The sequence below is a fragment of the Diabrotica undecimpunctata genome, chromosome 1 (assembly GCF_040954645.1).
Source record: "Diabrotica undecimpunctata isolate CICGRU chromosome 1, icDiaUnde3, whole genome shotgun sequence".
NCBI classification, from domain to species: Eukaryota; Metazoa; Arthropoda; class Insecta; order Coleoptera; family Chrysomelidae; genus Diabrotica; species Diabrotica undecimpunctata.
This window is the reverse complement of record NC_092803.1, coordinates 47466144-47491559: the sequence shown is the minus strand read 5'-3', so window position 1 is coordinate 47491559 and position 25416 is coordinate 47466144. Positions and strand designations below refer to the sequence as shown.

General features: G+C 31.9%; 1 protein-coding gene across 4 annotated transcripts in view; it reads right to left on the bottom strand.

Moving 5' to 3' along the window:
• Nucleotides 1–25416, bottom strand: part of LOC140448853 (Ig-like and fibronectin type-III domain-containing protein 2) — a 1058385-nt gene that overhangs the window by 46242 nt on the left and 986727 nt on the right. For 3 of the 4 annotated variants that reach the window (XM_072541975.1, XM_072541976.1, XM_072541981.1), the window contains 7 exons: nt 22837–23007; nt 21964–22203; nt 16040–16315; nt 15509–15872; nt 10470–10812; nt 8416–8743; nt 6011–6186 (listed from right to left, as the gene is read on the bottom strand). In XM_072541975.1, the coding sequence (XP_072398076.1) occupies nt 6011–6186; nt 8416–8743; nt 10470–10812; nt 15509–15872; nt 16040–16315; nt 21964–22203; nt 22837–23007 (1898 nt within the window). The remainder of the gene's footprint in view (nt 1–6010; nt 6187–8415; nt 8744–10469; nt 10813–15508; nt 15873–16039; nt 16316–21963; nt 22204–22836; nt 23008–25416) is intronic. The other variant, XM_072541985.1, reaches the window with a different exon arrangement.

The following is a 25416-nucleotide window of genomic DNA, read 5'->3' as shown; positions in this document are numbered from 1 at the left end:
TACTCATAGATCTAAATAGCTGGATATTGGTCGAATGTATTTCATGATTAATTATTAAACATTTATTTACAGGGTGACCAAAATTTGAAGTTTCATTATTGGATTATTCAATGTGTAATATAAGGCTTATTTTAAATGGAACATCCTGTATATTAATAAATTATTAAATTTAAAAAAATTTTCTCTTTCGAATAATATACGGATGTCCTATAGCTAGGACTGATAGTTTTGCCGTAATTTAAAATTTTGTTAAACGGAAATCGATTTTAAATATTTATAATTGTTACTTTCGATTTTTAAACCCATCATATTGACATATTGTTATAAACGAAACCAGTGTAGTTGTAAATACATTTTTTGTAAATAAACTAAAATTTTTATGTCTTTGGATTTGTATTCGTTGAGAATAGGATAATTAGTATTAAAATATGATGAAAAGAAAATAAAAAAAATTTGTTGAAAATCTGATGTTTTGTAGATTTTCTACGATTCATCAAGTGAAAGGCAACTGCGCAAAGGTTACAGTTTTCAAAAATGACGTAGATATTAACGTTATGTTTAATTTTTTGTATTATTTTAAGTATTAAAATAAGTTTTATATTTAAATAAAAATAAAACTGTAAAATATATGTATTTCGTTGAATTCATAATAATAATAATAATAATAATAAGATGTACCTATAACTTCTTACGTGCTTACGAGCAGACACTCTTTGAAAACAATTAAATACATAACGAAACAGAAAGAATTTTAATAAAACAAATAATACAAAATAATCAAAAACTTAGTATAACTAAAAAATGTTCAGGTATGTAACATATGTTCAAATTGCTTGCCATCTTGTGCAATACAACAAGCGATTCTATCTTCGAATGATTTACTTACGTTATTTAACATAGCAGGAGTTATTGAAGCAAACGTGTTTGTAATTCTTAATTTTATGTCATCTCTAGTAGTAGGAGGTGTAGCATATACAATATTTTTAATATAACCCCACTTAAAAAAATCCATCTTGGTTAGTCCTGGTGACCTAGGGGGCCAATTATATAAACCACTTCTACCTATCCATCTCTTTGTAAATTTTCTGTTAAGGTAGTTCCTAACATTACGTGGGAAATGAGCAGGAGTTCCGTCCAACTGGAGCCACATTTTTGTTCGTAGACTAAGTGGAAGGTTCTCAAGCAGTGTCCAAAAATCTTGTTTTAAAAAATTTAGGAAATTTGTCCCATTGGAATGTCCGTCAAAAAAATACGAAACGATAACGTACTCGCCCATAATGCCGCCCCAAACATTAACACTCCATCGGTGTTGGCGATCAACAGTACGAAATAAATGTTTATTTTCTGTGTCATAATAATGAAAATTATGTCTATTTACTAGACCAATATTATGAAAAGTCAATTCGTCTGTAAATAATACATTTCTAAAAAAATCAGGATCTTCTCCAACTTTATCCAAAGTCCATAAACAAAAATTTAAACGGTTACCATAATCTTGTTCTGTCAAATGCTGGTGAAGTTGAATATGATACGGATGAAAGTGGTTGGTCTTAAGTATTCTACATAAACTAGTTTGACTAATTTCTAATTCACCCGAAATTTTTCTTGTACTAATATTTGGGTTTTCCGTAACAGAAAGCAGGAAATAAGTTCGTTAATGTTGTCACCAATAACTGGTTTATTTTTGTTTACCTTTTCGTATGCAACATTACCAGTAGCACGGAATATATTAAGCAATCTCTCAAAAACTTCCTTGCGTGGGTGTCTTCTATCAGGATACTTTTCAGCATAAACTTTAGAAGCTAAGAGACAATTTTCCAAACATTCTCCAATGCAAAGTACCATGTCAACTCTTTCATGGATAGCGTAATTCTTCATTTTTAGGAACAATGAAAGTTAAATATTACACACGAATGTTTATATTTTGACACTTACCAGACCGTAATGTCAGAAAATGACAATGTCATACAATAACATTAACTAACTATATCTTTTGTTTTAAAATCAATATGTATACCGATGAAGAGTTTAAATAATTGTAAATTACGCAAAAACTATGAGACTTAAGTATAGGACATCTTTATACCGTTCAAAAGAGGTACCTTTTTTTAGTATTACGTGTTTGGGACTTTTCATTTTGTATAATATAGGATTTTTAGGTCATTTTTGCAACAGTGTGTAGTTGCAACCTGTAAGACTAATGGAGATATTAACGTAAATTAGACTAATGGACATATCCATATCCATTTAAAATAAGCCTATTATTGAATATTGAATAATCCAAAATTGAAACTAAATTTTTAACACCCTGTAAATAAATGTTTAATAATCAATAATGAAATAAATTTAACCATTATCCAACTATTTCGCTGTAAGAGAAAATTTGTTATAATTACTTAAATAAGTCGAGAATTAGTCTTCTTTAAAAAATTTTTTTTTGCTTATAATGTAGTAAGTTGTGGTTTATTTTGTATTATTTGTTTTATTAAAATTCTTTCTGATTCGTTGTGCATCAGCAAGTAAAAATATAGAGTATACAAATTTGTTTACAACTACATTGGTTTCATTTATAACAAATATGTCAAAATGATGGGTTTAAAAATCGAGAGCAACAACTATAAATATTTTGAAATCGAAAAGAAAATTTTAAATTACTCAAAATCTATCACTCCTAGTTATAGGACATTCATATATCATTCGAAAGTGGAAAATTTTTTTAACATAATAATTCATTAATATACAGGGTGTCCCATTTAAAATAAGCCTTATATTACACATTGAATAATCCAATAATGAAACTACAAATTTTGAACACCCTGTAAATAAATGTTAAATAATTAATCATGAAATACATTTAACCAATATCCAACTATTTAGAGGTATAACCAATTTTATTAGAATTTCTTAAATAAGTTAGGAATGAGTCTTCGTTTAAAGCTTTACATTTTAAGAATATTCCACATAACTCAGAACACTCTGTACATAGGTATAGGAAAGTCTTATAAAACTATACCTAATTTTTTGCTGACAATTAGAAAATTTAATAAAATATAGGGTGTCCCAAAAAAAATATAACTTTGATACGCCGCACTTTATTGAGACGACCTGTATATTTTAAAATAATTTTAAAATGTAGCACTTATCAACCTTCAAACCATATCTTTAAAATTTTTTCAAAATCTTTTACCGTTTCGATGTAATCTTCCGTCCCATTAGTGGTGACCCACCCTGTATAACGTAGTGAAATTTAAAATTTAGAAGCCAGATAGGATTCGACCAATACAAAAAACAAATATTTTATATACCGAATTCATCTTTTGTCTATCAACTTTCGAAGTAGTATAGTAACATCATGTCTAGATCGCTTGTATCGTGGTTCTCTGTTCTTCTCTGTCTTGGGTATCTGGAGAGGCTTCGTGTAAACTACAGCCAATAATTTCTGTGACTTAATAAATCCAGCGTGTGGAAGACCTTCCTTATTGTCGTTTGCCATTGATATTACCATGAACGATAAATTTTCTAGGCCTTTTGATCTCCTTGCATTATGTTCAAAATACCTAAGTTAGGACTGTTTTATTATTTTTTTTATTTAAAACAGAAAAAGACGCATCCACCGGAAGGTTATAAGCGATTTCTGTAACATTTGTAACAATCAATCATTGTAACAATTAATTACAATTTGTAAACAATTAAACATTTGTAACAATTATATAGGTAATTTAGAATTTAAATTAATTTTAACCAAATTTAAGTTAAATTTTGTGTATCATGTTTATACATTTTTAGTAACCTAATAAATTGTGCGAAAACAAACATCGATAATACAAAGTTTGGTTTTGAAAATAAGATGGTTATACTTAGGCTTTTTTAGCATACAGGTATTGATACAGATATGCCGGGATGTGATTGTAGTTGTATTCGCGTGTTTTATAAATTGTGAGTATACTTTCGATAATTAAAATCTAAGTGAGCGAAATATTCAAATATTACCAGATTTTCACAAGCATTATGATCGTGGTATCTTGGATACTCCTGTGATAGCGCTCAACCACATTATCACAGGTCTGCGACTAAAAAATTGTGTAAAATTTAATAAGTGATTTTCATACTGTTTTCAACGCTGATTTCGAGAAAAATACTAAAAACATTCCATCACGTACAGTGATTTCACAAAATGATACAATAAAAAATAATTAGGAGAAACCAGCAGTATTTTCATGTCAGCACTTGTTCCTGCCGTAACTCCTCCCCATCTACTTGCTGACTCACTGCGCCTTCTTTCATGTCAGTGCCTATCTGTCGCGCTGCCCCTTTCCCCGCCATTAACAACAGTAAGCCTCTGATACTGTCCTACAGTTCACAGCAGCTCTTTATTCTGTACAGTTCACGTGTTGTTACTAGTGCTGTAAAGTAGTGACTGTTTTCTTGTATTAGGAAGTTATTGTGTTATATAGACATTGGACAATGGCTACCAGAGGATGTATAAACTCGTCAAATTGCTTCTCGATAAAGATAAGCCTAGGTCCCCACACAGAGTTTGTTCAGTGTGTGTTTAAGGGCTGAGGCAATGGTTTCAATGTAAAAAGCAGTCCTTACATTTTGGAATACCAATGGTTTGGAGGGAGCCCAAAAAATAATAGTGATAACTGTTATTTTTGTTCTTGCAAAGAACGAGGTTTCAATTTGAGATAAAAAAAAGATATTTCTTACCCCATCATTTAATCAAACATGATAGCAGACTACTACTGGATCATGAAAAAAGATAAGTCCACAGCCGGAAAAGCAGTAAAAAAAGCTTTGACAGAAAGCGAAAGCGTTATTATAAGGATTTATGAGCTTAAAGGGAAATGTTAGTGTACTGAAAATGTAGTTAGGAACATGATTATTAAATACAGTAAATTTTGTAACGTTGAAAAAAGGTAAAAAATTGCTTACATTTTGTTACTATACCCAAATATACTCTCTACTTTGTGAGAAAACCTGACGCGCTAGACAAAGATGGTTTGCATTTTTGAAATCAGCGCTAAAAGTCAAAGTCGAATTTCAAACAACTTTAAAAAATAGTTTTTTGCAGATCTGTCATCAGTACAGACAAGAGAGCTATAATCTGTAAAAAATATATTTCTATCTATCTATATAAGGATTTTTACAGCTGTCGCCGCCTTCCTTCTTTCAGCCAACGTCTCTAGTCCTTTCTGTTCTGCCATTCTCCATCTCTAAGGTCTCGTCTTTCCATGGCCCCATCCACTGCATCCCTCCATGATCTTTGGCGTCTACCTCTTTTCCTCCTTCCTATTGGGCTCCAATCCGAAATCTTTGCTATCCACCTTGTATGATCTGTTCTTCTCACATGTCCATACCAAATTAAACGTTTTTCTTCGATGTTGCTGAGTATGTCTTGTTCTACTGCCATTCTTTTTCCAAAAGCACCCCAATACTTCCACAAAAGATCTAGTCGCATAGCAAATGCTTATAACTCATGGGCAATGCCTCCTAAATAAATATGCAGTTTGTGAAATAATTTAAACACTGCTTTAAAAAATTAGTCTCTAACAATAGAAAATTTAATGGACATAATCAGAAACTTTAATATCCAAAATAGAACCATCCTTGCTCACTAAAATATAACCATCGAAAAGAAAAGGCATAATTCTTAGGCGTCGAATATTACACACTCGATCTACGTACCTAACGGAAGATGGCAAACCATTTTAATACAAACACGGCAACATACACATTACATTAGTTTACAGTCTAGTGAAGTGCCCTCAATACTCAACAAACTATTCTTCAACCTCAAAGAAACAATGAAAGTATTGAGTGCACATTAAAGACTTATTGTGAAAATAATTTAAATAAAACTTCATATTTAATGTCCATTTTTTATGTACACGACACGTAATTCTATACCACAATTCTAACTATTTTAGTACTAACAACCGAAAAAATCAATAAATAAATGAACTATTTTTAATTTAAGATTAGTATGGTAATAAATTGCGATCCTTACCTGATCTAATTTGGAAACCGTTTCGTACATCGATGTGTTATCTACTTTCTGATAGTATACGACATAATCTGTAACGTTGGTTGAATTATCTGGTACATTCCATTCCAAAAGGATGCTATGTTCATCGATAATTACGGCATGTAGACCAGAGATAGGACCAGGCAACTTTCCAGCACCTAGAAATGTTAATATTTAGTAAATATATAACGATCGTACATTTCATATTGTAATTAATTAATAATTATGCTCAAGTGTCAGTGCAAGTTTAAGAAGGAGTACTCCAAAGAATTAAAGTATCTTAAAAAGGCACGTTATGGCAATGACGCAGAGTAAGCAGAAATTGTAATTTAGAACTGTTTTTAGAACGGCTTATGGTAGACGTTCAGATAGAAAACAACACATCACATCATTGAAACATTTGAACAGACTATGTGCTTCAAGTACCAGTAAGTCTCTTGAAAAAACCCGAATAAAATAAAGAAACGAAATTTAGAGCTGCTGAGCTAACTCAGGCCTTTCATACGATAAAGCACCACCACGGCTTCAGGTGAAATGACTGTATCAGTAAGTTAAAAAGCATTATGTTTAGTAACTCTGCAATTGTATTTAAGTTTAGCTCTGCTACAGCATGCTTAAATTGTATGAATGAATTCAAGTTAAATAAAACATTTGCATTGAATTTTGTGGTGATAATACGAACACAAATTTTGGCGATTTTAACAGAGCGAGACAATACAACGTATTTTAAATCTAATTTACATGATGATCATAGTGGTATTGCAGATGTGGGTTGCCATGCATATGTAGGGCTGACATTAAGCTATGACGTCAAAGGTATTATTGTCAAACTCTTCTCTTATTTTTCTATATACCCGATGCAGAGATGCTAAAAGAATATAATAAAATGGTCGACATCGAATACGGTAATATTTTAGCACATAATTATTGTTTATCTTTGACGCCTGCAATATAATGAATTTAAAAACTGAGGTCCTAAAGTATTTCTTTTTAAACTAGAGAAAAGCTCCAAACTTTTTGTTAACATTTTATAATAATTCTTTATGTGAGCCATACCTATGGTTTGTCCATGGCCAATATTTTTAAGCAATGAATTTAAAATATTAAAGGAAGTACAAAATGTGTTATGGAAATTATAATGTATTGAAATCTACTCTCACAGCTTTGACCAAAAGAAAAGAGGAACAGCTTTTACCATTTATTGTAATCCATTCTTCAGCATGTCGTAAGTAAGTATTATGCAACTGAAGTTAATGACTTTTATCAAACGTGCATACTATCTTAAACGATGGAGTGTACCGTTGTCTACTTTCTTAAAGTTTAAATGAATTCTTTTAAAGGAGATCCCCAGTTGGAACAAATTAAAGAAATTATTTGTTATTTCAACTAAAAAATCATTCACATAAATAATACTTTGCTATTTGATCGAGAGGCACCTTTATTGGATTTTGTAGGTAAAAAAATTTAAGAATGGACTAATGAAGATAAAAAATAACCTCAGTAACACGGATTTGTCAAAAGTGGGTTTGTTTTATTTAAACGCATACCAGGAAAATGCAACACTCTGAATTTTTGAAAATATGCTAGTATGTGTTCTCGATCCCTGCCTATAATAGTAATAATGAAAAATGTGGCATATACTGTTAAGGGGACTATGTTCACCAGAGATCGTTCTGCCGAAAAATTGTAGTTACAAAACTATTTATGTGAATAAAGACAGTAGTGATCGCCAAGGTTTATCCGGAGAAAATGGTATCCCAGACTGCAAAATTAGGCTTTTAAAAGATATTCTAATATCACATCCATATAGCTTCTCGTGTTTATTTTCCTTCATAATAATAATATATTAAACTTTGTATTTTATTTCTATTTTAAGAAGTACTTTGTGTTCCCCTATGCTAAGATAGAGTATTGTAACATAAACAAATTTAAGAAAAAAAATTAAAAGCCAGATTGCAGGTTATTGCTGACCAATATTAAGATAATAAAGAAATCAGTGGACAATATAGTTTGGAGCGCTGGATAATCCTAGGCTTCAAACCGAGGGACTGGTGAAGGTCTACATGTATGTCCACAGATCGACAATAAGTCCGAGATGTAATTAAATAACTTGCAAATTCCATTATTTATTTCACCATGTAAGGTTTACAAATTTGGACAAAAAAAAACTTACGCAGACTGAGGAGCCTAATGAACCGAAACCTGCGGCTACTTCGAAGCATAAAAACAAAGAAATATTCATCCAGATGAAAGAAACGTCATAAGAACTAAAAGACGAACCTTTTCTTTTGTATCTTTGACTAATAAAGTAAAACCCTGTATAAAGTCATTTTCATTACGCTGTTTAATGTACTTTGTAATTAATTATTTAAAAAAATATATTTTACCTTCTTCAAAGCATTGAGCAATATTTCCAATATACGGTACGCAGCTGGTAGTAGCTGAAGCAAACTGATGAAGCAGCACTCCATTACAGACTGGCAAACAACCTGATGGTACTCCACGTCTGTGACAACATGTTGCGTGATTGCGCCCCCCTGCGGCGCATTTAAGTATCTTCTCGTAGTCTCCTTTGCAGACACTGGCTAAAGCTTTTAAATCAGTCATGTTGGCGTTGTAGGAACATAGAGGTAGACACACCGAGTTGACTTGAGCTTCTACACAGCAACTTGTAACGTTGTAGACCAATGCTTCTTCGATTTTCTCTTCGACTATCTAATAATAAAGAATAACATTTTTAAATTGAGCTCATACAAATAAACTGCTTTAAATAATTTATTAAAGAATCGTAAATGTTCTTTTATGTTAGATAATAAACCTCTACCCATGCACACTAAAAAAAAACGGGTGTGGCAGTCCAGTGGGACTGCCGGTAGAAGTTACACTTCTATACACGCATTCGCCGTTACAAATTTATTTGGGAGTCAATCTGCACAATCATTACATATGTAATGCTATAGGTAAGACATTGCAGAAAGAGAAACATAATTAATAACAACTTACTAACAATTAATAAACAACTTTTAACCTGTAATAAGTAAATAAAGGATTGTATCAATATTTTGATGAAATTGTATATTTTTATTTTCATATATTTATGAAAGGAGTTGATTGCAAAAAATTTTTTATACATACTCTGCAGTAAAATTCATTGTTTATTTTGTTATTAATATAATAATACAATACAAATTAAAATGCAATATTCATAAGTATTTAAAAATGACAATAATATACATAACTTTTCTACTTACGCATATATGTTTTACCATTATACATTTACCTTATAATAATATTAATAAAACAGTCCTCCCCGACTGAGAAATCGAACCCCGGTCTCCCGCGTGACAGGCGGGGATACTGACTACTATACTACCGAGGACATGACACAAACGTATTTCAAAATTGACAGTTCTGGATCATACAGTGATTTATTGAGATTATTATTTTGAAATACAAAAGACTAATATAATTATAAACATTTAATAAATAATACAAAACATATCACATAAATAATAATATTAATAAATATTTTATTATATATATATATATATATATATATATATATATATATATATATATATATATTATATGTATATATATCTAATATATATATATATATATATATATATATATATATATATATATATATATATATATATATATATATATATAATATTAAATTATATATACAAAAGGAACATTTTTATATTCGAGAGAGGAAGAGAGAAAAAATATATCTTCTGTCTCTCTCTTACTCATTATCTTACATATGTAATGATTTCACAGATTCACTTCCATACAAATTTCCAACGTGGAGCGCGCGTATAGAAGTATAACTTCAATAAAATTCTAATTTTAAATAATTTAAACTTGGTGTAGCTATTTTCAACATCGCTTTAACTCAAAAAATCCCGTTAAAACATCAATTTGCTATACGACTATGAATTCTTAATAAAAGACTTATTTGCAGAGAAGGGATTAGGATTTCAGCAATTATTCTTAGGCTAGTTTTTGGTATTGGCCAAGAGATTTTTTTAAAATTTCTGTTAGATTTTAATTTAAAATGCTGTAAATTCTAATAGAGCGATTTTTTATATATTGGTCAATATTTTAAAAGATTTTTTTTAAACTAATACTTATTTAAAAATGTATTAATAACGCACCATTTGTAAAATGTTTTAAAATTTTGTTTATATCAAAATATTATTTTAATTATGAATAAAAAAATTTTGGAAATATTATTTAAAAACGTTTTTGGTCCTTAGTAATACACAGTAATCGCAAATGAGATTGTGTCTCTTTTGCCATTTTGCTTTTTCTTCGCAGTATAAATGTGTGTATATACCTCTATAACTTTAAACTTTAAACTCTCTGTGTGGGAAAATATAGCAACATGGTTTATGATTTACTATAATAATTATTAGAATAGTTAACATCGTACCTTACTTTCTGTCCTGAACGTCAACATTGCACTAGGAGTTCCCACGCCATGAGCATTGACAGCCTGCACGTATACCTCATACTCGGTCTCGCTCTCTAGATTTTCCATAATATATGGACTGCGTACCCGTTTCATCATGGTATACTCAGAAAGCTCATCATCGGCGTTACGTATAAAAAGATTATAGTATAAAACTGTATCTCCTAGTGTTTTAGGCTGAGACCAGTGAAGGATAGCAAATTCAGTTTCTATATTAGTCACGTGGAATTCAGTAGGAGCACTTGGTAGAACTCCATATCCTTGAAGTAGACAGTTTGTGTATTCGCCCATGTAACGAAGACACCTAGAAAATATACAACAGTAAAAACGTAATTAATCTTAATATATGAAGGATTTTGGTGTTTAAAATGCAAAAGTATTTTATATACAGGATGTGGTTTTTAATGCAAGACATTTTACTACTTCCAGCTACGGATGAAATAATGGATATTGAAAATGCTCCAAAAAACCAGAAAAAGGAGTATGGATAGATGAAAAGGAAACAGACAATGCAAAAGAAGAGGAAAATGAGTCAAGTTATATTCAAAATAAGAAAAATAAAAAAAGAAAAAAAAAATAAGAAAATGACAAAAAACATTGAAACATGGAACGTGAGGACGCTGCTGGAAACAGCAAAAATAGAAAAACTAGCGACACAGTTATAACAATACAAGATAGATATTACAGAAATTTAGAAAACCAGATGGGGGGACATGGAAAAATCGAAAAGGAAAATTATACAGTATGGTATACAGGCGAAGAAAAACAGGGATATGGAGAAATTGCTTTTATGGTGATAGGAGAAATAAGACCTAAAGTTATAAAATTTAAACCCACAAGTAAAAGAATATCATAGATAAGAGTAAACACCAAACTGAATAAATTGTCGATAATAAATGTCTATGCACCCACAGAAACCAGTGATGAGTTGGCAAAACAGCACGTCTATAAAATACTACAAGAAAACGCCGAGAAAATCCCGGGAGAGAGGTTTGCATCAGAGAGGTTGCAGGTACTAACGCAATACATGACACAACAAACAATAATGGAGAAAGACTATGTAATGTAGCAGCGGCATTAAACATGGACATAAGTAGCACGAGGTATAAACACAAAGACATACACAAAAGAACATGGGTGAGACCAGGAAGTCTGGAGAGAAATCAAATAGACCATGCACTGATTAAAAAGACACACAAAGAGTCGATAAATGACGTTAGATCTCACAGAGGGGCGAACATCGATTCGGACCATATGCTAGAGAGTATAAAATGTAAAATAAAAGCAACGAATAAAGAAAGGCAAAAAGCACAGAAAATATTGGACGTAGATAAATTGAAAGAGAAATAAATGGAAAGAAGATTTGTACAAGAATTAAATACAGAGATGCAGTTCAAAGAACAACAAATGAAGGAACAGTAGAAAAAAAATCAAACAAGGAATAAACAAGGAATAAACAAGGAAAAAAGAAATAATTTGTTTGACGATGAGTGCAAATTAGCAGTGGAAGAAAAAAATGGAACAAGGTTGAAATGGTTAAGCACAAGCAAAGAAACGGAACGAAAAAAAAATACAAAGATCAAAGGCAAAAGGCAAAATTATAAAGGAGATAAAAATAGAAAATAACAGACACAACTTAAAATTATTGTACCAATACATAAAACTAGCTAACCGAAAATGGACAGCAAATATAGCTATGGACAGAAAAATGGCAGAAGTATTTCGAAGAAATATATCGAGAAACGGATAGAGAAGAAGAAACAGAAACAACAACGAACACAGAACAAGATGAAGAACAAGAAGAATTGACCTATACTAAAGTAAAAGAGAAATCTGTGAACTTAAAAACAGAAAAACAGAGGGAGAAGACGGAATATGTGCAGAATTTATTATATATGGTGGGGAGGCTCTATACAGACAAATTTATCAGCTAATACAGAACGTATGGAGAAAAGCAATAATGTCTGAAGAATGGAAGAAAGAATTATAACGTATGGTCCTAAAGTTTTGAGAAAAATTTCAAAAGCATATTTAATGGAGTATACAAAAATAACTATCGTGGCATCCGATGCGTCCTGGCGAGAATTTTACAGTAGATTGAGATAGTACATAATATCAGTAGATGCTTAGTACAAAATGAAGGATTGTTTGAATATTTGTTATAGTTTTATGTTTAGAAGTTACCATAAATTATTTTTTATTTGTTCTTAATTAATTTTAATAATAAAAATATATTTAAAATTAGGAATCATAGTCCCAGCATTTTTAAACTTTTTTAAAATCCTTTAAATTTTTGTATAATCTGGAATTGGTCTCTTAGAATATCTTACCCTAAATAAAAATCTACAACTCTTACAAAGCCCTAGGGTACTATTTAATCGATGAGAGTATCCAAAAATATCTATCCAGGAAAGTAGTTCCCATGCTTAATATTATCTACAATAAAATACTCCAGTTCCAATATCACTCAACCTTAACCACTCAATCAACTGAAAATATGCTCATATTATAATTATTGGAAAGCCGGGTAAATTACCTACAAAACCTTCTTCCTATCGTCCGATAAGCTTGTTAACCTTGATGTTCAAGATATTTGAAAGACTCCTGCTAAATAGAATAAGCAAAACTATACCACTCAAGAACATAACACACGAATATCAGTTTGGTTTCCGTCAAAAATATTTAACAATCTGACAGTGTCATAGAATAGTAAACAAAATCAAGAAAAGTTTGGAAGACAAGACTATGTGTGCCTCAGTATTTCTTAATATTCAGCAGGCTTTTGATTAAGTCTGGCACAACGATTTGCTATATAAATTAATATCAATACATTAGAGAATTGGTTGACAAAATGGAAAATTAAAGTCAATAACGAAAAATCAGCCCAAATCACATTTACAGCAAGAATACGTACTTATCCACAAGTTAGTCTAAGCAATGCCCCCATTCTTGCTAGAGACGTTGGAAAATATCTTGGGTTGCATTTGGACCGAGAGCTCATCTGGAAGCAATACATTAATGGCAAAAAACTCAGCTTAATATAAAACTAAAACAAATGAATTGGTTACTTGGTAGAAAGTCACAACTGTCATTGGAGAACAAAATACTGCTTTACAAAGTCATACTAAAACCAATATGAACTTACAGCGTAGAACTCTGGGGCTGTAGCAAGCCTTCAAAATCAAAATTTTGCAGACCTTCCAATGAAAAACACTGCGTATGGAAGCTAACGCCACTTGGTATGTGAGCAATGCAACCATCCACAATGGCCTAGGAGTACCAACCGTAAAAGATGTCGTATCACTTCAAGCAAACAAGGCCAAAATTCGTAATTCAATGCACCACAGCAAAATTATCAGTGAACTATATCAGCCACCATTGGAGGAACGAAGACTGAAGAGGACTTAGCCAGAAGACCTGGTAACATAGGTTAAAATAGAGAACTGTCGCTGGACGGTACCCAAATCAAGTCAATATTGTCATCACATTTACTAATTACTCAATGTACTGTTTATGAGTAGATTGTAAATATACATTTAAAAATAAAAAAAAACTATATAAAAATCTGGGAGTGCTCGCATTACTGCCTGAATAAAATAATTATTGCTGATTGTTCCTTAAATACCTACATTTTGGATTAGTAGGATCTGATCTATAGGATTATAAGATAACTATTAGTACTGTTACGATAATTATTTCGTATAAAACTGTAAATATATTATGACTAATATCTGTTCTGTTCTAGTTATTTCGGCGCTCAGTTGAAAAACTAGTTTTTCAACCAAAGACCGCCTTCTAGTGCTTTCGCCAAAATACCAGTCTATTCGATGGAGTTCTCGTTATTCTTGTCAACACCGCCAACAACCGGTCTTCCCCAATGTTCGAGTCGATTCATGTCTGCTCTAGGGAATTCCGAAACTAACAGAGTTTTATATTTAAAGAGGAATTTTGTTGGGAAGAGAACAGTCAAAAAAAGAAGCTCGCGCTCGCGTTTAAATTGTAACGTCCGATAGATAAATTATGTAATTATTAGTCAAATAAATTGTTGTACGGTGGTTTAATAAATTGATATAAATTATCGTGTCTTAGTAAATTAAAATAAGAACAATAAATTAAAATTAATAAAGACATAACAGTACAACTGATTATTAGGATTACCACAAAGTATGATGAATAAGGACTGCAGCCTAAACACCATAAAGACAAAGGTAATAGTTGTCAGTAAAGTAAATCAATAAAACCAGAAGTGGTAACAGCTTATAAAGAACAACTGTAGAGAACCAAGAGTATCACTTATCTTGGTTGTAACCTAAACGATAACTGGGATATGAACAAAGAAATTAGAATACATATAGAAAAGGCCAGAGCTGGATTTTTTAAGATGAAGAAAATCTTATGTGGAAACAGTATTACTTTGAGACTAAAAATTAGATTAATTATGTTATGTATTTTCTATTATTTTATATGGTGTCGAAGGTTGGATTTTAACAGATACACTTCTAAGAAAACTTAGCCTTTGAAACCTATTTCACCTATCAGAAAATTTTGTAAAAATCGCAAACTGGAATATTGTGGTCATGTTATGCGTCACCCTGAGAGAGATAATATACTTCATTTAATAATACAAGGCAAGGTATATGGAAAAAGAGGGGCCAGTTTAAAGACAAACGTCTTGGAGTAAAAATTTGAGAAATGGTTTAACAGACGGTTTAATCCTCTGCTTTTATTGTCCGAGATGCCGTCAACAAAATTAGTATAGTGAATTTAATAGCCACACGATATTCGAGTAGAACACACAAAGAAAAAGAAGACGTACATTTCATGACATTTATTGACACTACGTGCGGACTAACTTTTACAACAAGACTCTGGCAAATGTATTATATTTTTGTAATATAATTAGGAAAGCAGAAATTCAACAAATTAGAATTTCCCATTGAGTTTCCCATAACTTGTTTGACGATTCACCAACCGGTATATAGAAACTCTATAATACTTACTTAAAATAATTAAAATCTATACTCGACACATTGCCTGTACAAAGATGCTGACATATATCCGGCAAACCTCTCGCTCTACAACAGGGAGTATGGTCCATTCCATTGGTCAAACATCCAAAAGTGTCAGCAGCCCAAGGTGCACAGATCATGAGATCTGTTATTTCAGCTGATGAAGCTTGTATTGGATCGCATAGTTTGGTTACACATGTTTTGTGCACGATACCTTTGTTCGCACAACAACTTTTTATATCTGGCAGTTGTGGTGGTCGTCCAGTTGTTGTCTGTTTCACGCTGCCTGGTGTTAACGTTAAAGAACGGACGCTGTAGCTTGGAAGACTGCTGCCATGACGATTGATAGCAGTCACTATAACAAAAATTATTTATTACATTTTGTTTATATATAAAAGAGTTTATAAACCCTATATTTTCATTAGATATTAGGAGTTTGGAGAAATACTACTTCTATTTAATTGTATATAAGTTTTAGTTTTTTGTATAAATCATAATTTATTAAAATAATATTCTACTCACCAGTAATGTCGTACATTGTGAATGGTATTAGATTTTGTAATACTGTGCTGGTCTGGGTTACTGGAACCTTAACTAAAACGCTTTGTGTAAACGTAGCACTGTCATTTTTGTCTTTGTTGCTTGTTTTCCTAATATCAAAACTTTTTAATGAGGTGACATTTACTGCAAATTCCGTTATAGTTTCATTGTTTGATACTGGTAGAGTCCACTGAACACGAATGGATTTTTCTGTTAGAGCTTCTACTTCTACGTTTACTGGAGGACTAGGTAGGAGCTCTAAAGTGAAAAAAAAATAAGAAAATTTTGCAGAAAACATTTTAGAAAAATTAACAAATATTTAAATTTTACGTGTTTAACAAATTTGAGTTTGAAAGTTGCTACGTCATGTTAGCCATGACAGTCATGTCATGGTGTCAGTTGTGACGGTGTAAGAAAAAAATCAAAGGGAAGGCTTGCTACAATTATTACTATACGGAAAGATAATAATATATAAAATTTTTAATAACAAATACAACATAATGTTAACTGATTATTATCTCGCCCTTTTTCATTTATCAAATGAGTTGCTATCCTCCTAGTCGTGAATATATACTTGGCATACCATAGAATTCATCATGTTTTACTAGATTGTCTGTATTTAACTGTTCAGTTTGTAACACATATCAGAAAGGATTGTAACAGTAAAGTTAACAATGGATAAGGAAGACCTGAACATTATCGGAGTATACGGCCTAGAAAAAAACAATCCTCAAGCAACAAGGGAAACGTTTTATGACGAACTATAATAAGTAGTAGGTCAAGTCAGAAGAAAAATGATAATTTTGGAGGATTTTAACGGTCGAATGGACAATTAAGTAATACCCAGAATTAAACAAAACAACGAGATATAACATCATAACGTTTCATCTAAAAGAGATACTGGCGTTACGACTCTAATTTCAGAACTTCAGAAGGCCATCGACCAAGCGAAATAAAGAAAAGCTTCTGGTCCCGAAGAAATATCTTCAGAATTGTTACAACTATCAGATGATGACAGCGTTGCGATTATGACCTTCTTTAACAAGTTATACAGCACCGGTAAATTACCAGACAACTGGTTAGAATCAATATTTATAACTATTCCCAAGAAAAGGAATGCCAGACAGTGTAACGACTATCGACTCATCAGTTTAATGAGTCACACGCTCAATATTTTTATGAATGTATTGCATTGTCGCATATATAAACTTTTTGAGAGGATAACTGGTGATAAGCAGTTTGGTTTCCGAAACAGTATGGGTACTCGGGAGGTTCTGTTTTACATGCGAATACTCTTACAAAAAAGCATTGAGTGTAGAAAAAATATCGTGTGTTTTATAATTTTCGAAAAATCCTTTATAAAGTTCCACATACACTACTATTTCAATGCTTGGACATAGTTGGTCTGGACACGTATGACATTAGATTGCTCAAAAATTTTTACTTTAATTAATCCGCTGACTGAGTCAAAAGGTGGTTCAAGAGGTTTCAGCTGAAGTTGAAAAATTAAAAACATATTATAATATTAAAAACAAATGATATTGCGCGTGAAAAATACCAAAAACTAAAGCAAATTGAATTTTAAATATCAAAATAATCTGCTTTTAAAAAAATGTATTTTCTCGGCTTCCAATGAATTAGTTTTCTTCATTTTCAATCCATCGTAACTCGAATAGAGTCATCTAAAAAACATATTACAAATTTCCGGAGATACTTTAGTTTTGTTGTAAATAAATTAATTTATTTATGCTCCAGTCGTCAGAGACGACAATGTCACTGAACCTCAAAAAATCATAAGAACAAGCTAAATTTTTCTGAGAATGCTAATTTTGCCTAAAAATACGCAAAAAAGTTTACTATTCCTACCGTACGGCGTCTCCCTGGAACTACCATACCTCTTAGTGAAAAAAATAACGGAAAAATCGATTAAGCGTTGGTACTTTTTGTGTAAAATAAACCGTTCTCTCAAAAATATCGTTTGAAGCGACGCGGCGACGCTTTGAAAACTTCTTCGCAAATGCCAGTCAACTTTGACCGGTTGTTTCTCAGGAACCGTTGCTCGTAATTTAACTTTTTTTCTTTTATAAGAAACGTCTTACCGAGTCTTTTCCAACGCCGTTTCCTTAATTTAATTTAAGCTATTAGTTACCAAGTTATTCTATTTTTTTTTATAAGCCAAAACATTGTTTATAATTTTAAAACATTCCTGAGAACGTCCAAATAATCCGATTTTAATTCCATAAAACACGTTATATAGGTTAAGTGCGTTTTTATAAGTGTAAAAATTGGCAAACTTTTCTATGGTCTAGTTTTTTTTGTCCAAGATTTTTAAAAAATTAAATTTTTTTATAAAAATTTATATTTTAAAATTATTATGCGGAATCTGTTAAATCGACTTTTATGAAATTTGGAGGACTGATCTTTTATGCTATAAAAAAATTTCTAGACGAATTATGAAGGTCCTTAGTATAATCTAAGTAGTTGAAAAACATGAATAGGAAAAGCCTTGGTTCCTCCTCTTGTTTTATATGTATTGCTATTTTGCAGCAACGGTAGTAAATTAAAACATTTTTAACCAACCGCATCTTATAGAAAATTTAATTGTTGCTATTTTATTTGTGTACGACTTTGCTCTAAAATGAACTGTTTTAAAGTTATAAGCTAGAAAAGTAGAAAAAAAAACGATGTTTTTAGTGATTTTTCAATTTTTTTATTAATGTTACCGATTTATTTTAGAGGGAGTATAAGTAATTATGTCCGCAAAAATCCAAATGACACGTCTCACATTAACCTCAAAACAGATCCACCCTGGTCTACATGCCCAATTAGCAAATCGCCAGACACTCACACTACAACTCTCCTACATTACGGTGACATTTGTGTTACGACTTTTGCATTTCCCAATTCCGAGGTGTAATTCTATTGTGCACAAGGTTTGCATGGCAAAGCAGCAAAAATGTTGCATAAGTGATACGCCAGAAAGCTCGCGAACACTGAAGGATTATAGCCTGACAGAAGTTCGTTCCGACTCGTGAATAAAGAAGAGATAAACCAGAAGTTGACTCAAAAATGAGCAACTTCTCTGACTCTGCAAATAAAAATGTAAAGCAAACTAGAACGAAACTATGCCCGAATAGGTTTTAATTACTTCAAACAAGATCCTACAGAAAAAAACCCCAGGACAGTTAGATAGCTTCCGTATAATTTGCTGCTACTATGTTAAAAGGGTCCCATGCTACCTTAATATAAGAACCCTAGGAATGGCAGGACCAAATAACATACTAATCGTGTGATAGCGGAAACCCCATATATAAAAGATCTGTCGAATTACCGAGGAAATGTATAATAGTTAAAAGATGATATTTACCACAGCGCGACCGACGTATATCTTATGTCTCTCATAGAAAAAACACTTTTCTACTATGTTAGTATTTATTTTTGCTTTTGATTTTTACCTTAGTCCTAGCTTTCCAAACTTATTCGTACTGTGATGCCCTTGAAAATTTTCAATTTTTATGCAACATTTATATTTTTTATTAGAAATTAAGGAGGGCCTGAGTAGCGCAAGCGGTAGGATGCTTGCCTCGCATGCCGGTGGTCCGGAGTTCGAATCCTACCGCCGGCAAGAACAACTAGACATTTTTAAAAATGTCTATAGGCCCCAGGTCGACTCACCCTGAATAAAATGAGTACCTTGGGTAAAACCAGGGGTAATAATAGGCGGTTGAAGCGTAGCACTGGCCATGTTACCTTCCTTGTATACCGTAGGCCCTAGATATAGCAGACTACCCTGCTATACTCCCAAAGCCGCGAGCGGTATAAAACGGGAGACTATTATTATTAGAAATTAAGAACGAAATCAAACTATAGGCACAGAAATGAATATGTATGTAACTGGTTGGTTAATGTAAGGGATGTGCTTGTTTTTTTGAGCACAGCTTATAAAACCGGGGCTCCAGTTTAAAAATTTCAACTCATATTTCTTTTTCCAAGTATATTTTTGACCTGTACTTGTTTTTAATTACTGCACCTGCAGAAAAGCCGGTTTGCACAAGTACGAAGTAGAAAATGGTAATAAAACCTTTAACGCAGCAGCGCTTATAGCATGATTGTTCATGCCATCAGTGGATATACATGATATTCATTAGAAAGTGAGCTCCAAAATTCAAACAGTTTTTCCTCGTCGTATTGAAGCTTTAGGATGGAACCAGAGGACAATTCTGTGAGTTGTTCTTCTTCCTCTGTTAAAAGTATCGATAACGTGGATCTGAAATGGGTTTCTGACCCAATCATATTGCTCCATATCTTCGGAAAAATATTTCTCAAAGTGTTCGCTAAATGATAACATGTATTTTTTTTGAAGAGATATTAAGGATTTCTATCGATTTTTCTTGTAGAATACCTTGTAAAGCAGGGAAACACTTAATTTCTTCTTTTAATTTTCTCTTTCATAAGAGCAAGTTGTTTCCCTGCAAAGACTTATTAAGATCATTTCATTTGTTAAATATGTCACAGAGGTATGCTAATTTTATTATAAACTCTGAATTAATAAAGTTTTGGCACATCATCATGTCATTCTGTATGTATATACGTGTAAAATTCATTTAATTATTCGGATACACGTGCGAGTACGTTGCCTTTGAAGAGCCAATAAGAGTTGCAATAATAAATTAAAGAAGTGTGCTCGGTCCCCATTTCTTCACAAAGTTTATAAAAAAGTCTTGATTCACGGGTCGTTAGTTCACCACTTTAATAATGCTCTCCATCACAACACTTAATTCAGGTGTGACGTTCTCGTGTAAAATTAACTGTGTATTAAAATCTCGAATAAATCAGTATCTTTACAAGTTTTACATATTTTTCTGCAAAATAACAAATCCTCACATATATTTGTTTCTTGTATGTACCGTACACAACATATCAATTGAGCATCATCATTACTATCAGTCGCCTCGTCCAGTTTAATGGCAAACAAAACTGAAAGTTTCCTTACAATTTGCTTATTAATATTATCTGTCATGTCGTGAATACGGTGACTAACCATATTGGTTGAAAGAGGTACATTTTTTATTTCTTTAGCTGCCGATTCTCCAATCATCACTGTTAATATATCAACCGCTGCAGGTAAGATCAGTTCCTCAGCGATCGTATGTGGTTTTTTACATTTGGCAACACGGTAAGCTACCATGTAAGAGGCGAGCAATGCTTTGGTAGGAATTAATGCTCTTGAAACCAAAGCCGTGGTCTGATGTTTTAGCTTTTGCAATTTTCTTACAAAAAGTCTCTTGGCTTACCTTGTAAATGACTGTGAGTTGATTCCAAACGCAGTTTTAGTATATTAGGAAGCATACTTCCAGCCGCCTACACTTTGTGACAAACAACACATTTTGGAAGTTCTACATTCCGTTTAGTAACGCAGGTAAATCCAAAATCCAAATATTGGTCGTCATATTTCTTCTTTTTACTTAAAATAACATTACTTCTCTCGCCTGATTCTTCACTTCGTTTTCTATTTTTTTGAATAATAGTATCCATTGTTGATAGCAAAAAACTCCGCGTGCGTAACAAAACAAAACAAAAGCTTGACTAAATGACATAACACGAGCGACAGTAGGGAACACGGGGAGAGGAGCCGAGCAACGAAACAGAATACGCCCGGCGCTCGCTCTACTGACAGTGTTGCCAATGTCCGGATAATTATCCGATTTTCGCCGATTTTCGCAGCGACGCCCCAGCGCGTCGCGACGCACAGTTTGGGAAGCCTTGCCTTACTTTATACTCTAACAAACTTAAAATTGGTCTGGTCAAAAAAGTTATTTTTGCTTACCGTTGAATATTAATCAAGTAATATTTAGGTTACATGATAAGTTTAACAATATGTAACAATATAATAACGAGGTACATACCAATTCCTTCTACAATACACGCCAACGTCTGCTCAGTGTACGAAGAACAGGAAAAGTGAGTTTTAATATTATCGGTGATAGCTGTGTACTCTCCTCTACAGACATCTTGACATATATCAGGCACTCGTTCTTGTATACAACAGGGGACATGATTTCTACCATCGGCCATGCAGCTAACAATTGATGGAAAATCTGTTTCGCATTGTTCAGGATCTTGTCCAGTTGTTCCTGAAAAATGATCTAAATTTTATATGCAAATATTGTTGTAAAATTAGGTAGAGTTCCGGAATTGCCAGATTAGTACAATAAACTATTAAGCTTCTCGACATTATTAAATTAAAGATTAATATTTTTTAAAAATTGTGCTATATACGTATAAATTTTAATATATGAACTATTTTTACAAGCTACTTTTGAACTTTTGTGATCAATTTATCATTCATAATAATTATTACCTATTGAATTATTATTCAATTATTGAACTAGAGTTTGTAAGTAGATTTAGGCTTAAATTGCTGTGGTATAAATTATTACAATTAATAATACATTTTTTTAAAAGCAGTTATATCAATTTAAGCGGACAAAATCAGTTTTATATAAACAATCTTGAAATCTCGAAATCTTGAAATTGGCGATGAAGCAAGCAGCAAAAAAATCCAAAAGATAATTTTAATATATGCAATGATCTGTTAACAGAAACTGTACAGTCAAAAGACCAAGGTAATGGTAGTCAAAACGGCACAGCGTTACGATTAAGCACGTAGAAATAAACTATATATTTTCCTAAATTTTTCACTAAAAATTATAAAAATAACACACATAGCTATTAAAATGGTTAGTATCTAACTAGTATATGAAAAATAATGTACTCACCCTCTAGAATACTTTGTATATTACAGAATCCAAGACATACAGTTGAAACGTTTTTTGCTACACAACAATCTGTATAATTGTGATTTTTGCTGCTCAGTTGCCGTTGGTCTTCTCCTGATGCAGAAGAGTCAGTTGTTGTGTAATTAGGGGGCATCATGGACTTTGATAATACTAGAAGAAATTGTGTCATTTAGTATATACATATTAGAATAATACTATAAACCTTAAAAAGTATCAGTTATTGACCTTCCAGTAAACTTTCAAAAATTATTGTTCCGGCTCATCCACCAAAATTTTAAATTAAAAGGATGCACAAGAAATGAAATATTTGAAGACCTAGGCATGAAAAGATGCAAGCTACAAAATCATAATACCCGATATTTTTGTTTCAAATTACTTGGAAATACAGTTACTAGAGTTACTAGATACATAACCTATCTTAATAATTAATCAATGTGTTAAAGTAAAGTTTTTGCAATATCTATTGTGCGACGAAATTTTTCAGTATAGGGGCGCAAACCGCCATCATGAGTCGTCCATGTGGCGATGTTTTCGAAAGTTTAAAGAGTCTTTAGTGATTCTAGTGAAAAAAATAGCCGAGAAAAAATGAATCTAGTCCATCATCCTGAAAAAGCAACAGATATGTGTTTAAGGTTATGTGATTAAACTCTTTTACTGAAATTTTAGTCACGTTATTTTGCAACTTTTTGGCTTATTATGTGGTATATATTCTTTTCTTGAAAGTATTCCAATCATCAAAGACGAAAATGCTACTGAATCACTAAAAATCATAAGAACAAGCTGAATTTTGCCGAGAATGTTAATTTTGGGACCTCAAAAAAGATGCAAAAAAGTTTACCAATTTTACCCCCGGGCTTTACCTAAAACCCCCTCGTAGGGGGGTAAAAACGCTAAAAGATCGATTTATCAAGAATCAGTATACCGTAGAAAAAAATATTTCAAATAAAAAATGTGGCTAAGATAATTTTAAACAAAATTGTTTATAAGCACTTTTTGTGTAGAATGAACCGCTCTCTTAGAAACAACGCTTAAAGCGACCGTTGATTTGGAATGTCAATTACGCGCGCGAAATCAATAAAAATTTTATCAGCTCGACGGTAAAAATTCAATATCTTTTGATTCAGGTGTTCTATCGACAAAAATCAAGATGCATTTTAAAGGTAAAGAGTTCAGCTTTCGTATGTAATTTTTTTATTGTGCCGAAAATAAACTCAGATTTTATAAAGGCGTTAAAAAAATAAACGTGGTGCGATGTTTTTTATTTTTTATGATTCTAATCTGATCAATATAATTTAGGCCTTTCATTGACTGGCCACTATAAAGTTTCAATCACTAGAGTATAATAAAACCTATAGCATAAAATTTTAGTTTTGAGTTTTGGAAACCAATGTAAGGCATTTGAAATATGCTTAAAAAAACGCTGGATTTAAAATTTCACATAACAAATGATCTAAAACATTTAAAACTTTTTTTTTATTTACACTAGTACGTTTTTCAAAAGAACCAAACTTCTGCTATAAACTACATCCAAAACCGTGGATGTATCCAGATGCATTTTTCGTGACGTGTGATTATTTGTGATGTAAAATATTAAATTCTGCGTTTTTTATTCATATTTCAAATGCCTCATATTTATTGCCACAACTCAAAATTGAAATTTAATGTCATAGGTTTTAAAGACTAATCTCTAAAAATGGAAATTTTACTACCACTGGTTAATGAAAGTGATTAATTTTATTGATCTCACGAGAGTCGTATAAAATGGCAAAAATCGCGTCACATTTATTTATTTAACACCTTTATAAAAACTGAGTTTATTCTCGTCAAAATAAAAAAAAAACTGCAAACAAAAGCTACACTGTTTACCTTCAAAACGCATCTTAATCTTTAGCGATAGGACATTTGAATCAAAAGATATTGAATTTTTACCGTCGAGCTGATACAAATTTTATTGAACATTAATTTCGAGCGCGTAACTGACATTTAAAATCAACAGTCGCTTCAAGCGTTGATGCTAAGAGAATGGTTTATTCTAAGTAAAAAAAGCTAATAAACATTTCTTTTCAAACTTATTTCAGCTACATTCTTATTTCCAACATTTTTTTCTGCTGCGAACAGATTCTTGGTAAATCGATTTTTTTGCGTTTTTACCCCCCTACGAGAGGGGTTTTATGGGTAAGCCCGTGGGTTAAAGTGGTAAACTTTTTTGTATCTTTTTGGGGTCACAAAATTAATATTATTGGCAAAATTCAGCTAATTCGTATGATTTTTAGGGGTCAAATCTCTGACGACTGGACTAAAGTTGTAGCCATGTTATTGTAATTATTTTTTTGTATATTATGTAATAATATTTATAAAACTACGGCAATTCCGTTTACGGAATCATATTTCCCAATTTCCTGATTATATTTTCGTTATTGGGATCTGTAACTTTTTTGACATAACATTTACTTTGTTTCGTATCCCATCTTTGTGATAGTACTAAAATGACAAGTTACACTGGATTTTTTACAGGAATTCAGAAAAAACCGTGCCCAGCTTACCACACCTGAATATCAA